Genomic DNA, 16,613 nt, shown 5'->3' with positions numbered 1-16,613 from the left:
CACAAAACCTCTGGCTGTAATAACCTGTGGGGTTGTAATGGCAGGAGAAACTACCAGTCTTGCAGGAGAGTCCTTTAGAGGGGCTCACAGGATCCTGGAATGTACACCAGCCCATTCACCCAGGGATCAGCACCAGGAGAGCACCTGAAAGGGCACAATCTGCACATGGGAAGCAAGGGAAGTGACTGAAAGTGGGGCAAAAGCCAAGCAAGCAGCATTGTTCCCTCTCTGACCCCTCCCCAACATACAGTGCCACAACACAGCAAAGTGGGTTGCCCCACCATGGGGAATACCTAAGGTTCTGCCCACTACAATGTAACAGGTACACCAAGACAAAGAATTATGGCCCAAATGAAAGAACACATAAAACCTCCAGAAAAAAAAAAAAAAAACTAAGCAATGAGACGACAGCCAACCTATCAGATGCAGAGTTCACAACACTGGTAATCAGCCCTGGCTGGTGTGGCTCAGTGGATTGAGTGCCGGAGTGCGAAGCAAAGGGTCGCCAGTTCTATTCCCAGTCAGGGCACATGCCTGGGTTGCAGGCCACATCCCCAGTAGGGGGTGCATGAGAAGCAACCACACATTGATGCTTCCTTCTTTTTCTCCCTCTTTTCCCCCTCTCTAAAAATGAATAAATAAATATTTTTAAAGAGAGGAAGTAAGAGTAAGGGTGAGGGAGGAGATGGAAATTGGGGTTGAGTCCAAGGGGTGAGGAACTGAAGGTTGGGGAGAATATCTTTAAAAAAAAACACTGGTAATCAGGATGCTCACAGAAATTATTGAGTATGGTCGCAAAATAGAGGAAGAAATGAAGGCTATGCAAAGTGAAATTAAAAAAAATATACAGGGAACCAACAGTGAAGGGATGGAAACAGAGACTCAAATTAAAGACTTGGAACAGAAGGAAGAAATAAACATTCAATTAGAACATAATAAAAATCAAGAATTCAAAAAAAATTAGGAGAGGCTTAGAAATCTTCAGGACAACTTTAAGCATTCCAATATACAAATAATAGGGGTGCCAGAAGGAGAAGAGGATGAGCAAGAAATTGAGAACTTATTTGAAAAAATAATGAAGGAAAACTTTCCCTAAGGAACAAGATATGCAAGTCCAGGATGCTCAGAGAGTCCTAAAGAAGTTGGATCCCAGGAGGAACACACCGAGACACATCATAATTAAGTTACCCAAGATTAAAGATAAGGAGAGAGCCCTGGTTGGTGTGGCTCAGTGGACTGAGTGCCAGCCTGCAAACCAAAGGGTCGCCAATTTGATTCCCAGTCAAGGCACATGCCTGGGTTGCAGGTCAGGTCCGGAGTAGGGGGCTCACGAGAGGCAACCCCACATTGATGTTTACCTCTCTTTTTCCTTCCTTTCCTCTCTCTAAATATAAATAAATAAAATCTTTAAAACAATAAATAAAGATAAGGAGAGAATCTTAAAAGCAGCAAGACAAAAGAAGACCGTTACCTACAAAGGAGTGCCCATAAGACTCTCAGCTGATTTCTCAAAAGAAACCATACAGGCAAGAAGGGACTGGAAAGAAGTATTCAAAGTCATAAAAAGCAAGGACCTACAACCTAGATTACTCTCTCCAGCAAAGCTATCATTTAGAATGGAAGGGCAGATAAAGTGCTTCCCAGATAATGTAAAATTAAAGGAGTTCATCATCACCAAGCCCTTATTATATGAAATGTTGAAGGGACTTATCTAAGAAGAAGATCAAAACTATGAACAGTAAAATGATAACAAACTCACAACTATCAACAACTGAACCTAACAAAAAAAACAAACTTAGCAAACAAGAACAGGAACAGAATCACAGAAATGGAGATCACATGGAGGGTTATCAGTTGGGAGCGGGTTGAGGGAATTTGGGGGAAAAATGTACAGGGAATAAGAAGCATAATTGGTAGGCACAAAATAAACAGGGAGAGGTTAAGAATAGTATAGGAAATGGAGAAGCCATTATATGTACTTATATAAAAAGTAAATATAAGTCCAAAGAACTTATATGTATGACCCATGGACATGAACTAAGAGTGAGGGAATGCTGGAGGGTGGGGGGTACAGGGCAGAGGGGGATTAAGGGGAGAAAAAAGTGGGACAACTGTAATAGCATAATCAATAAAATATATTTAAAAAAATAAAGACAATACCAAGAAGAAGGAGGAGGAGGAGGAGGGAGAGAAGGAAAAGAATATCCATACCTGGGGCCTAGAATATGGTGAAGCAAGAAAAGGGAAGGGACATGGCTTTCTCACTTCTGGACTATTATACGAATGAGCAATAGCACCTGCTTAAGCTATTCCCTCCCTGTGAGGGGTCTCTTTGTTACAACATGTAAACCTGACCAGCACATTGCTGAGGAGTGTAGCACAGAGCAGGGGATTCCTATGGAATCCTAGGGGTGGTCTGGGAGAGAGTGGTGAGGTGAAATGGGAGGAAGAAAAGGAGAGGAGACAGCAACATGCGAGAAATCCCCATGATTAAAGGATGAGAGTAAATGTTTACTTGGGTTTCATCCTCTTGTCAGATTGTTCCCTTTATCATTGTGTGATGTCCTCCTTCATCTCTTACAAAGAAGTTTTAAAATCTATTTTTTCAGATATAAATATTGCTACCCCAGCTATTTTTTTCCTTTCCATTTGCATGAAACATCTTTTTTCTATCACTTTACTGTTAGTCTGTGTGTATCTTTCATTCTGAGGTGGAGACAGCATATATATTGGCCTTGCTTTCTTCTCTTTTTTTAAATATATATTTTATTGATTATGCTATTACAGTTGTCCCATTTTTTTCTCTCCTTTATTCCCTCCACCCTGTACTGCCCCTACCACCAGCATCCCCACCCCCTTAGTTCATGTCCATGGATCAATCGTACATATAAGATCTTTGGCTTCTCCATTTCCAATACTATTCTTAACCTTCCCCTGTCTGTTTTGTAGCTACTATTTATGCTGCTTATTCCCTGTACCTTTCCCCCCATTCCTCCCCCTCCCCTTCCCCTCTGATCTCCATTTCTATGATTCTGTTCCTGTTCTAGTTGTTTGCTTAATTTGTTTTTTTTATTAGGTTCAGATGTTGATAGTTGTGAGTTGTCATTTTACTGTTCATAGTTTTTGACCTTCTTCTTAGATAAGACCCTTTAACATTTCATATAATAAGGGCTTGGTGATGATGAACTCCTTTAATTTCACATTATCTGGGAAGCACTTTATCTGCCCTTCCATTCTAAATGATAGCTTTGCTGGAGAGAGTAATCTAGGTTGTAGGTCCTTGCTTTTTATGACTTTGAATACTTCTTTCCAGTCCCTTCTTGCCTGTATGGTTTCTTTTGAGAAATCAGCTGAGAGTCTTATGGGCACTCCTTTGTAGGTAACTGTCTTCTTTTGTCTTGCTGCTTTTAAGGTTCTCTCCTTATCTTTAATTTTGGGTAATTTAATTATGATGTGCCTTCGTGTGTGCTTCCTTGGGTCCATCTTGTTTGGTACTCTCTGTGCTCCCTGGACTAGTGTGTCTTTTTCCTTCACCAGGTTAGGGAAATATCAGTTATCATTATTTCTTCAAATAGAATCTCAATTCCTTATTCTGTCTTCTCCTTCTGGTACCCCTATGATGTGGATGTTGTTACGCTTCATGTTGCCCCAAAGGTTTCTTAAACTCTCCTCATTTTTTAAAATTCCTTTTTCTTTTTGCTGCTCTGCTTGGATGTTTTTTCTACCTTGTCCTCCAAATTACTGTTTCAATCCTCTATTTCATCTAACCTATGTTTATTCCTTCTTGTGTATTATTTACTTCAGATATTGCATTTTTCATTTCTGACTGGTCCTTTTTTTATGGTTTCTATGTCTTTTTTTCATACTGTTGAATATTCTTTTTGGGTTTTTTTTTAAGATTTTATTTATTTATTTTTGAAGAAGGGAAGGGAGGGAGAAAGAGAGAGAAACATCAATGTGTGGCTGCATCTCACGTGGCTCCTACTGGGGACCTGGCCTGCAACCCAGGCATGTGCCCTACACTGGGAATTGAACTGGCAATGTTTTGGTTCTCAGGCCAGCATTCAATCCACTGAGCCACACCAGCTAGGGCTGTTGAGTATCCTTATAATCATTACTCTAAACTCCCTACCTGATAAGATTGCTTGCCTCCATTTCATTTAGTTCTTCTTCTGGAGAATTCTCTTGTTCTTCTTTTTGAGGCCCATTTCTTTGTCTTCCTATTTTGGCTGCCTCTTTGTGTATGTTTCTATGTATTAAGGAGGTCTGCAAAGACTCTTGTGCAAATCTATGTCAGACACTGCCTGTAACAGGCCCTGGGAAACCTGTTTGGAGCTATCAGCAATCTACAACCTGTGGTTCGCTCTGCTGGATCTGGGTGTATGCTGAAATGATCAAGCTGCACACCAATGCTGGATTTTATCAGCACCAGGCCCCGCAGGAGTTTCAGCTAAAGTCTCAGAGCTCCCAGAGATATGCCTCTGCCTGCAGACTTTTGTTAGTCTTGATCAGAAATAGCCTCCAGCTGCACTCCTCAGCAGCCTGGCCTAAGCTCCACAGGATGGACAAGAGGGATGCCTGTGGGTGGGGCTATTGCTTCCCCTCAGGCTGATGCCACTTGGAGGGTAGTGATCTGCTTGAGAATGATGGTTTCTTCATGACTCAGCAAAGGGATTCTGGCAGCTGACCCTTCAGCTTTCTCCCCAGAACCTCCAACCTGAGACTCTCCTCACACAGCTCTAGTCCACCCTGCCCCTCCTCTGCCAAAGCCAAAGGTAAGTGACTGTAAATTTTGTGTATTGGCCTTTTAAGAGACTCTGTGCATCTTTAGCCATTACCCCTGTCAGACAGAAACCCCACTGCTTTTCACAGCAGGTGTTATTTGGGTTCCTTTCTTGGTTCTGGTGCTTTAGGCTGGGGAATCCAAGCTTGGGGTTTAGACCCCACAGTTCTCAGGGCGAACCTCCCCACTGCTTAAGTATCACTCCAGAACTTCAGCTGCCACATGTGGGAGTCCAGCCAGCTGTCTCAACCCCTTGGGCATCATGCCATTTGGGTCCTTATTCTACCACCATATTGGATCCCAAGAAAGAGAATAATAAAAGGTCTTTTATTTTTAAAAACTTGAATTTTATTATGTTATTACAGTTGTGCCAATTTTCCCCCTTTGCCCCCCTCCACGCAGCACCCCCCACTCACTCAGGCAATCCCCACATCCTTGTTCATGTCCATGGGTCATGCATATAAATTCTTTGGCTACTCCATTTTTCCTATACTGTACTTTACATCCCCATGGCTATTCTGTAACCACCTATTTGTACTTCTTAATCCCCTCATCTCTTCGTCCTTTCTCTCATTCCCCACCCCCAATCCAGCAACAATCAAAATGCTCTGTGTCCATGATTCTATCTCTGTTCTTTTTGTTTACTTAGTTTTTTAGATTCAATTGTTAATATATACGTATTTACTACCTTTTTTTGTTCATAGTTTTGTTCTTTTTTCTAAAATAAGTCCCTTTAAAATTTCATATAATAATGGTTTGGTGATGATAAACTCCTTTAGTTTTTTCTTGTCTGGGAAGATCTTTATTTGTCCTTCAATTCTAAATGATATCTTGGCTGGATAGAGCAATCTTGGCTGTAGGCCCCTGCCTTCATGGCTCTATCCTGCAAAGTTTCTTTTGAGAAATCAGGGACAGTCTTATGGGAACTCCCTTGCAAGAACCTAACTGCTTTTCTCTTTCTGCTTTTAAGATTCTCTCTTTATGTTTAACCTTTGGCCTTTTAATTATGATGTGTCTTGGAGTGGGGCTCTTTACATCCATCTTATTTGGTACTCTGTGCTTCTTGGACTTGCATGTCTATTTCCTTCACCAAATTAGGGTAGTTTTCTTTCATTATTTTTTCTAATAGATTTCCAATTTCTTGTTATTTTTCTTCTCATTTTGGCACCCTATGATGCAAATATAGGAATGCTTGAAGTTGTCCCAGAAGCTGCTTACACTACCTTCATTTTTTTTGGATTCTTTTGTCTTCTTGTTCTGATTGGTTGTGTTTTTGCTTCCTTAAGTTCCAAATTGATTTGATTCTCAGCTTCATCCACTCTATTACTGTTTCTCTACAAATTGCTCTTTATTTCAATGAGTGTATACTTTGTTCCTGACTGGATCTTTTTTATGCTGTTGAGGTCCTCACTAAGTTCCTTGAGCATCCTTATAACAAGTATTCTGACCTCTGCATCTGATAGATTGGATATATTTCCATTTTGTTTAATTCTTTTTATGGAGTTTTGATCTGTTCTTCCATTTGGGCCATGTTTCTTTTGTTGGCAGCCTCCCTGTGTTTGCTTTTATATATTAGGTAAGGCTGGCCTGCCCCTATTTTGGTAGCATGGCCTAATGTAGGAAGAGTCCTGTAGGGTCCTGTGGCACAGCCTCCACTATCTCCCAAACTGGGTACATGAAATGCACCCTTCGTGTGGGCTGAGTATACCCTCCTTTTGTAGTTGAGTCTTGATTGCTGTTCCAGGCCAATGGGAAGGATTTACCCATGCCAGTCAGCTGCAAGTTCTGGCTGTGACGACTGACCACCAATCTCCACCCTCTGTGGAGGATCAGCTGTACTTTGGCAGGATGGTGGTGTTCCCACATGGTCTGTAGCTGTCCACTTGGTTCACAGGCTCTGGTGTTTCCTGGGTGGTTCAGGCCAAGGTCAGCCCCCATCTGTGTTCTGCCTTGCATGAGCTATAAAGCAACCTGAGATGGCTGCTACTTGTGCTGAGTGTGGAGATTCCCAGAGGAAGCCATGAATCTAGGCTGGCTGCTGCATGTGAGGGACCTGGGGCCACTTAGCGAGAGATACAGGGGCTAGGGGTTGAGGCCCACTTTTGCTTGTTTGATAGGATTTAGGAAGTTGTAATACATGAGCCAAGACCAGTCATTCACCTGGAAAAGTCATGGTTAACAGCTTTGGTGGGCCTATAATTTGGGTGGGACAGAGTCTCAGGGGATCTCCAGGGTGGGACAAACAGTGTTAGCTGGGTTGATGGAATCTCAGATATGGTGCCCACCTGCCAGCTCTGTGGTTCTGTGGGGGGAAGGCTCGGTAGAGGGATAATAGTTTCTGCCAACCGTTCTGTCTGGGAGAAAGCTGTCCCCCAGCTCCTGCCTTGATGCTAGATACTTCAGTTCCTCCCTGTGTGCCACTGGTGCCTTTCAAGCTGCTACCACAGTGCTGGAGCTCAGAGTGAGTGAATCTGAGTAACCCAGTGTGTGAGTTCTTTGAAGGGATCTCCTTGGGACTCTAGAAGTTTCTTCCACTACTCAATCCCTGCTGGGTTTTGCAGTCAGAAGTTATGGGGACTTATCTTCCTGGCACTAGAACCCTGGGATTGGGGCCCTGGTATGGGGCTGGTACTTCTCACTCCTGAAATATCCCTCCTGAATTTTTATCCACCACTTGTGAACATGGGACCATCTTGTTCCGTATCTGCACCTCTCCTACCAGTCTGGATGGACGTGGTTTCTTTAATTCTGTAGTTCTCAGACTTCCATTTCAACTTGATTTCTGATGGTTATGAGTGATGGTTGTCCTATATTTTAGTTGTACTTGTGATGTGGTTGTGCAAGGAGGCAAGTTTTGTGTTTACCTCTGCTGCCTCTCTTGTCCAGAAGTAAAGGGTTTTTTGTTTTGGAGTAACAAAAAAAAATTTTTTTTGGAACTAGTGTGACTATAGACAGTCAGTCAAAGCTCCTGGGAGTCTTCCCCATTAGCCACGGTAGCAGCAGAAATATAGAAAGACAGTGCCCAAGCATGCCACAAGCTAAGAAGATGAATGGACAGGGCCCAGGTGCACCAAAAGCTAGAAAGAGAATGATAGGGTCCAGGAGACAAAACCTTGAAAGATTAATAGATAGGGCCAGAGCTGCCAAAAGCTAGAAAGATGAACAGATAGGGCCAATAGCTGAAACCTAGGAAGAAGAATGGATAGGGCTCCCTGCATGCCAAAAGCTAGCAAAACAATTGGATAGGAAAAAAGCCCTCCCCTCCCTATCCCTATAAGAACAGTGCGCTTAAGCAGGAATGGGAGGTTGTCTTTAAGACAGGAGTCTACTATTCACAGGTTGCCCAGTACCTGAATAAAACCTCTTCCCTTTTGCACCAGCACCTGCCTCATGAGTTTGGCTTTTGTTGCAGCTGGCAGCAGAACCTCTGTTTATTCATTTACAGGTTTTGGCCACTCTGGTGGGACAGCATGGACCTTGGTAAGTCTCGGAGGGCTCAGGCTGGGGTCCCAGCTGCCTATGGCAGGCCAACCCCAGGATCAGGACCTGTGGGGACATCTCAGAAATTTTTGAGAGCTTTTCTCAGGGAATGTCCCTAAACTTCTTCTCAAGGTATTGGCTGCCTAAAGCACTTGGCTGGTGAAAGGAAAGTCCGGGGAGCAGATGGACTCCAAGAGTGGGTGAGTCAAACCAGCATACACAGCAGGGGTCCTCTACCCTTGGCACTTGGGCTTGGTGCCTCTTGGACTTTGTGCTACTCAGGCTTTGTGCCACTTGGATCCAGTTAGGCCCATTTGTGATACCAGTTGGCAGGCTATCCATGGCACTTGGGCTTTGTGCCACTTGAGCTCTGTGCCACTTGGGTCCAGTTATGACCATTTGTGATACTGGCTGGTAGGTTACCCCTGCCACTTTGGCTCCATGTCATTTGGGTCCAGTTAGGACCACTTGAATATCAGTTGGTAGGACATAAGACACTAAGACTTGCTTGTGAGCACTCGTTTGGAATAATGAAATTATGGATCCAAGGTTTCCTTTATATGGTCCCACTTTGTCTGGGGTCTTGCTACGATTATGGTTTTAGATTTGTACTTTTGTGCCATCAGGGGTTGTTCAGTTCCAACTCTTGAAGGGAGCCCACTGGAACAAATTTTAGCAGATTGGTCTATGTACAGCTATTATCTAATGACTAAGATTTGGTTTTCTATTGTAACATTGCTTGGCCTATGTATATTTTAGACTATTGGGGAAAATGGCCCCCTAAGTTACTACACCATCATACTGTTGGAATTGCTTTGCCAATGGTCAGGGAAATGGGACCAAATCCCTTATGTCCAGGCATTTATATCTTAACACAATAAAGTTTCAGCAAAGAAAGGGAACAACCTAATGATGCAAAGAAGGAAATTGACTTCAAAACCACTCCCTGGTTGTAAGAGACAGGAAGAAAAGGAAAATAAGGAGATGAGTCTTTTTAATGCCTTGGACCCAGGGAACACAGGATTAGCAACAAGAAGATTTCCTTCACCTCACCCCCACTGCTAGATACCCCTGTAATAGGGCCCAGAGAAGCAAAAGCCCCACCCCTGTCTTATGAAGGAATGGTTTCCCCCTCAAAGACCTGGCAGGGCACGCAATATGGCCAGGGAGCATCCCTATCCAGAGCAGGTCAAGTCCCTTTGAGGCAATACCCCATGGGCAGAATAAGCCAGAAAGTCCAGCCTGCTAGCCACTATTGGGCCCATACTCCATTTTCGACTTCAGATTTACTGAATTAGAAGAATTCCAACTCCTCATATAGGGAGAATCCTCAGAAAATTGTGGGTCTTATCATCTCCACTTTTGCCATTCACCAACCAAATGGGGCATATGTGCAGGCTCTCCTTAACATCCCGCTAACAGCTGATGAAAAGCAGCTAGTTATAAAAAAGACTAATGAAGAGGCTCATCGCCTCCATCAAGAGAATCCCAACCCAGCCAGGGCAATTCCCTTGACAGAGCCCAATTGGGACCCAAGTAGCAGGGACCTAGAACATTACAAAGGGGGCATATTAAAAGGGCTTAAGAAAGGAGTGCCTGAACACAAGAGCCTGAATATGATATGCACCACACAACAGAAACCAAAAGAAGATACTTCTGAATTTCTAGAACTGATCTATCAGGCTTGTCAAAAGCACACTGATGCTGACCCACAGGCACCAGAAAATGCCCAGATGACAAACATGATTTTTATTGGGCAAAGTATCCCAGATACCAGAAGGAAGCACCAACATTCAGACAGGTGTTGGGAATGAATCTCTCCCAGCTGGTGGCCTTTAAAGTTTACCATGCCCGGGAAACAAAGAAATTAAAGCAGGCCTCTGCTTTCTTAGAAACAGTGGAGGGAAACTAGAAGGAGAGGTGAGACCCGAAAGGAAAGAGGGAAGACCCCTGAGGTGCCAATCAATGCATCTATTGCAAGGAGAAGGGCCACTGGAGAAAGGACTGCCAGAAACGTAACAGGAGAAATACAAAGGGTAGAAAACTTTGCTGAGAAATGTTAGAAGAGAGGGTATTGGCTGATGGCAGGGTACATAGGAAAATGTCAGGCCATTTTATTGGACAGTCCAGGTGTTACCTTACAAACCACAACTACGTTAAACCTAGTTATACTTCTCCTGGACTTGGAGGGAGGCTTAGACCTTCAGTGTGATTGTTCAAAAATCATTGACCAAGTTTATTCCAGAAAATTGTATCTACTGGACCAGCCACTGACAGAATCTGACTGGGAATTATATACAGATGGGAGCAGCTTCATGGAGAAAGGACAGTGACAAGCCAAGTACAGGGTAGTAGTCACCACAGACAAGAAAATAGAAGCCCAAGTCCTTGCCATAGGAACCTCGGCACAAAAGGCTGAACTGATAGCCCTCACCAGAGCCTTAGAATTATCCCAAGGAAGGAATCTTAACATCTACACTGATGCTAAGTAGGCCTTCATGGTAGCCCATGCCCATGGGACAATATGGAAAAAAAGAGGGCTCTTAACCTTAGGGAATAAGGACATCAGATACGCAAAACTGCTAGAGGCAGTGAGTCTACTGAACCATATTGGCATAATGCACTTTCCAGGACACCAGAAGAACAATTCCCAAACAAGCCAGGAAACCAAACTGTCAATAAAGCAGCAAGACCAGCCACCCAAGGGCCACCACTTCTCGGGGCTCTAATTCTGCACCTGGACTTGTCAGAATTTAAATTTCATTACACAGAATGAGATGAGGAGTGGACCTGTGAATGGGGATTTTCTAATACTGACCCTAATTCTATATGGAAGATCAACACTCATGGTACGATCTTGTTCCCTAAAGTTCTGGTATATCCCATCCTCAAACACCTATATGAAGGGGCTCATAAAGGAAGGGATGTTTTGATGGACCTCATTAGACCAAGTGAAGGGCCCTCATTTACAAAGGACCATTCAGAAGATTATCCAAGCCTGTCAGATATGCACCAAAAACAAACCTAAGACAGAACGTGCCACAACAGGAAAGGGAGTACAATGTAAAGGGACATCCCCATTTGAGGGCTGGCAAGTTGACTTTACACAGATGCCTAAAACCATAAGAAACTTTACATTTTTATTTCTTGTGGATACTTTTTCTGGGTGGGTAGAGACATATCCACTAGAACTGCGAAGACAACCAAGGTAGCAAAATTTCTACGCAAAGAAATAATCCCTAAGTTTGGACTTCCTAACATCATTCAAAGTGGACCATAATTCACTTCAGAAATCTCCCAGAAGACAGGACAGGCACTACAGATTCCATGGAAAGTACGTGCATCTTGGAGACCTCACTCTTTGGGGAAAACAGAAAATGAACCAAATAATAAAGAAGACCTGGTGAAAATATGCCAGGAAACATTTGAAATGGGACCAGGCTCTCCTTATTGCCTTGCTCCGAATTAGGGTAGTGCCTCAAAGTGGGTTTAAAGTAAGCCCTTTTGAAATATTTAGTTTATGGTAGACCCTTCCAAGTTTGTTTTAGGAACACCCACTTTATATGTAGAACATGAATCAAAAATCAAACAATATGTACAATATCTAGGGCAAACATTAATTTGCACAAGCTTGCTCATTGCAGGTCCATCTACCTGTCTGATGAGCCCTTACACTTGTTCCAGCTGGGAGACCAAGTCTTACTAAAGGCCTGGAAGTCTCAAGGTCCTGAACAGCAGTTAGCCAAGCAATAGACCAGATCCTATGACTCCCTGCTAACAACACTCTTCCCTAAAGCTGATGGAATCCAGCCTTGGATCCACCACACATGGATAAAGCGGGCCTCACTTGAGGACTCAGATCTTGCTGCTGCTGTCAACACTGCAAAGGAGAGCTGGACCTGCTCTCCTGAAGGAGATTTAAAATTCTTCTTTCGGAAGGGGACAGCACCTCCCAAAGGTCTCACTTTGGAAGCCCATCTGCAACACCGCCTCCTGAAGAATACGAAGCAGTCTACCAGCTTTGCTTGTTCAGCAGTGCCATCCTCTAGACACTGTGTATACTGCCCTCCGAAGACCACAATACTGCTCCCTCATGTAAAGGTTTCCCTCCATTCCTGATCCCCCTCTTCTTTTAGTAGACTGTAAGAGTCTCTGGACCCAGGAATTGGTAAGACTATATCCTTTGACAGCAAGAAGAAACTACATAAGATTAGACATTCATCCATTTACCCTTGTAAGATTACAAGGGTCCAGAGTTTTGAAGAGGGGTGTTGTTACCTTAGAGAGTCAGTCAAAGCCTGGGGGAGTCTCCCCCATTGGCCAAGATGGAGGCAGAGGGAGGTTTTTACACTGAGTGTGCCAAAAGCGGGAGAGATGAATGAATAGGGCCTGAGCATGCCACAAGCTAGAAAGAAGAATGGATAGGGCCCCAAGCCCACCAAAAGCTAACGAGATAATTGGAGAGAAAAATAAAGTCTTCCCTATCCCTATAAGAATAGCAGGCTTGAGCAGGAAGGGGAAATGGTCTCTGAGACCTGAGCCCACCATTCTCCAGGTTCTGTGGTACTTGAATAAAACCCCTTTCCTTTTGCACCAGCATATGGCTTGGGAGTTGGGCTTTCATAGCAACAGGAAGTCAAACCTCCATTTGTTCAGTTACACTAAATAGAGGTGGTGGTTGCACAATGTGAAAGTACTATATGGCACAATATTGTTCACTTTGAAGTGGTTAATCTTATGAATTTTATGATTTTCATTATGATAAATTTAAATAAAACCAAGAATAAGGATGCCTGAAGTTAGAGTTGAAGTCTTCATTCCTGTGACATAAACCTTCTCTACACTCCAAATCTCTTCAGCAGAATCCATAACAATTATATGCCTCCTGTGGGCATCTTTGGGTCAGAAGGAAGGAAACAGCAAGGTCTGGAAAGACCTGGCCCAGACAGAGAAATCTGACACAGGACAGGGAGATGGTCTATAAACTGAACAAGTTCTGTAAAGCAGGAATTCAGAGCCAGAGGGAACCAGAACATTAATCTACTTGGCCTTCTCAGAAATCATGGACGGGGCTTTCAACCTTGAAGGAAAGAGGTTGAGGCAAACTTTTGGGGTTGCTGTGGAGCGCAATTGTTATCTTGGACACCATTAACAACCAGTACCTTCTCCCCTCAACTTGTGGCAAAGCTACCCGGATTTCACCCTGCGGGACCATCCTTTCTTTGCCACCTGTCTCAGCTGCTCTCCCCACAAGGATGGAGAGTGTGACCTGTGCTAAGCCAGCTGGCATATTCCATCATTTTGGGACACATGACCAAAACTGGGCCAATCAGGGCCAAGGAAATAAATTTCAGGGGTTTTTTTCCTAACACTATCTGGGAAAGAGATGCTCCCATTCTCCTGCCTAGGAGTTGGGATGATGTGAGCCACTTGGAGGACAGGACTAATCTGGAAGAAATGTGACAGAAAGCTGGAGTCCTCATATGAGGCCCTGTGTCAGACCTGAAGCCTGCTCTGTGTATAAGCTGTGCAGAGTTAGAGCACCTACTAAATCCATTCCTCTGCTTATACTGGGTTGGAGCTCTGCCTACAGCTGCACCAATTCAAACACGTTCCTGTCATTCACACACACCCAAAATAAGTTGCTTCAGACACTCTTTCCCCATTCTGGGAATACTACAGGCTCACAATGTCAAATTAAAAAACGCTTGGGGCCAGACGTGTATCAGAGATCGGAGTTTTCCAGCAGTTAGAAGGTAGTATGGCACATACATTGCATTCATAGGTAAACAAGTGGAGTCCAGGGCAGCACCCTGTAATCAAACACCTTAGGATTTTTGCAAGGCAGAATCTGAATATTAACACTAAATGAGATGCAGAGACTAAGTAGCCTTTGTTAGCTCAAGTCAGAGTTTCTCGACAAGTGAATCTGAGTCCTAAATTTTTGAAAATGCCATTTTCAGTGTTTTGAGTTTCAGAATGGTAGACCTATAAATAATAATAGCTTTCACTCACATACTGCTCATTCTATGTCTAGCTGATATTAACTTCTGTCATCCTCCCACTGATTCTATGGGGTAAATATAAATATTATTGCCATTTTACAGAGTGGGAATCTGAGGCCCAGGTGGGTGAAGTGACTTGCCCAAGGCCACACAGGCAGGAGGAGGCAGAACAGGATCTGAACCCAGGTTGTCTGGCTGCAGTCTTATGTCCTCCCCTCATGCCATCTGCCCCTTGTGGGGATGGGTATATCTTTGGAGACCCCTTCCATTTATCCAGGTGAACCCATTTTAGGGGCTGAGGCCCGGCATCCTTCAAGAGGCCTCAGCCCACCACCTGCCCTGTGTTCCTCACCTCCACAAGAAAAAAGTCCTTGAAGCTGGTGTCAGTCAGCAGGATGGACTTCTCCTCAGGAATTCCACCCAGGATGAGCACAGGTGCCTGGTCCACAGTGTACCACAAGGGTCTCGATGAGACGTTCACAAAGTACCGGGGTATCAGATTGAAGAGCTGCCAGGGGAGGGGCAGGAGGGCTACTTAACATTCCTCAACCCTCCACTGGCTTCATATCATTTAGGGTAAAAGCCAAAGTCCTCTCCCTGACTCAAGAGGCCCCACAGAGTTTGTCCCCCCACACCTCTTTGACTTCAATCCCCTGTACTCTCCTGCTTGTTCGCCCTTTCCCCACAACATTGCCTCCTCACTGCTTCTCAGACTGACCAGGCACATTTCCGCCTCGGAGCATTTGTACTGGCTGTTCCCTCTGTATACAATGTTCTTCCCCTAGGATCTACGTGATTCCCTCCTCTCCTCCTTCAAGGCTTTACCCAGATGTCAACCTTCTCAATTCTTCTTTTCTTGACCATTCCATCAAACACTGCAGACCCTTCCTGCACAGACCCAATTCCCCTAACTCTAAATTCTCTCCAGAGCACTTTCTACCTTTTAACCTACTATGGAATTTACTTGGTTTCACGTTTACTATGGGTTTGCTCTCTGTCTCTCCCACTAGACTGTCAGTTCTAAGAGGTCAGGGACTTGGGTCTGTGTGTTCACTGTTTTGTTCCCATGGGGCCACCCTGCATGCTCAGTAAATGCCTGTAAAGACATAACGTGATTGTGCATTTAGTAGAACACTTCACCCAGCTCCTGGCACAAATTAAGTGATCTCTAAGTGGAGCCTATCACTTGTGTAAGAAATAATCAGAGTACCATCCCACTGTCTTTAACCCACATGTTTTACCATTCCCACTGTCCGGACCCCTTACCTCATTTCCCACAGTGAACCGGAGTTTGTTGTGTTGCTCTCTCTTCAGGAAGCCATTGATGTTCACCTGAAACCTGGCAGCAGGTGTGAGGTAGGCACAGGTGAGGGTTCCAGTTTCAGGGGCTCCTGCACCTCCCCACTCTGTTCCTTCCCATTGGCTTCCTCCTGGCTTCTTGGGGGATCTGGAGATAAGGAAGTCCCTCCAAGAGTCTACCCCTGCCCCCGGTGTGGGGAATGGTACCTTTTGTTGGGGATGAAGGGCCCTAGGCCATTACTGCTGACATCCACATACATGACCACACTGCCATTCTTGAGAGGCATGGGCGTGTACCAGCTCATGACACACACCTCCTCTGCGCTGCACTGTTCTGCTGGTAAGCAGGAGGCACTGAGGCTGCGGGGGTGCTCCCAGCAGTCCCCATTAGGCCATAGATCACTGAGGTCTCCCTGCAACCCTCCGTGTCCTCCTCTAGGCGTGGACCCCACTTAGGCCTTTGTGTAGCCACCATGAAACCCACTGAGGCCTCTTCCCCATGCCCTCCTCCAGGTCACAGACCTCACTGAGGGCCTCCAACAAGCCCCACAATCCCAACAGGTTATGGACCACTATGATGACCCCAGCCTCCCCTCCAAGTCATTCCCCCAGCAATCCCCCCACACTCCTGCCAGGCTTCTGACCCCCCCGCAGGCACCCCTCAGGCCCACCTTTGCTGCGGAAGGGAGCTGCCTCCATCTGGATCTGTAGCTGCTCTAACTTCCAACGATTGAAGTTAACTGGGGACTGGAAGGTGACTAGCACCACAGGCTTCAGCCCTGTCAGGTGGCCCTTGCGGACGAGAGCCTCGGAGGACTAAGGGCGAGATGGCCCCCCAGGTATGTCTTTAAGATAACCTCTGCCCCCTGCCCGCACCTTGACTCCACCTTTAGTAGATTGTCTTCCTGGGCTAGGTAGGAAGAACAAATTCTCCACCATGGAAAGGTTAGAGAACATGGTCTAGGTCTGGAGCTGGGGTGGAGAGAACAGGCTAAGAGAAGGGCAGAGGGGCTAGGGGCTGTGGAGAGAGTCAGGATGTCTTCCTG

General features: G+C 44.9%; 1 protein-coding gene across 1 annotated transcript in view; it reads right to left on the bottom strand.

Moving 5' to 3' along the window:
- Window positions 1-16,613, bottom strand: part of CATSPERG (cation channel sperm associated auxiliary subunit gamma) — a 40,519-nt gene that overhangs the window by 19,059 nt on the left and 4,847 nt on the right. The window contains exons 5-8 of the mRNA XM_054588813.1: window positions 16,239-16,383; window positions 15,775-15,901; window positions 15,535-15,607; window positions 14,621-14,776 (exon numbers count right to left, since the gene is read on the bottom strand). Of these exons, the coding sequence (XP_054444788.1) occupies window positions 14,621-14,776; window positions 15,535-15,607; window positions 15,775-15,901; window positions 16,239-16,383 (501 nt within the window). The remainder of the gene's footprint in view (window positions 1-14,620; window positions 14,777-15,534; window positions 15,608-15,774; window positions 15,902-16,238; window positions 16,384-16,613) is intronic.

The sequence above is a fragment of the Pteronotus mesoamericanus genome, unplaced genomic scaffold (genome assembly GCF_021234165.1).
Source record: "Pteronotus mesoamericanus isolate MK-2021 breed Mesoamerican mustached bat unplaced genomic scaffold, CSHL_Meso_final scaffold_165, whole genome shotgun sequence".
Lineage (NCBI taxonomy): Eukaryota > Metazoa > Chordata > Mammalia > Chiroptera > Mormoopidae > Pteronotus > Pteronotus mesoamericanus.
The sequence above is the reverse complement of the archived record's forward strand: the minus strand, read 5'-3'. Positions and strand labels throughout refer to the sequence as shown.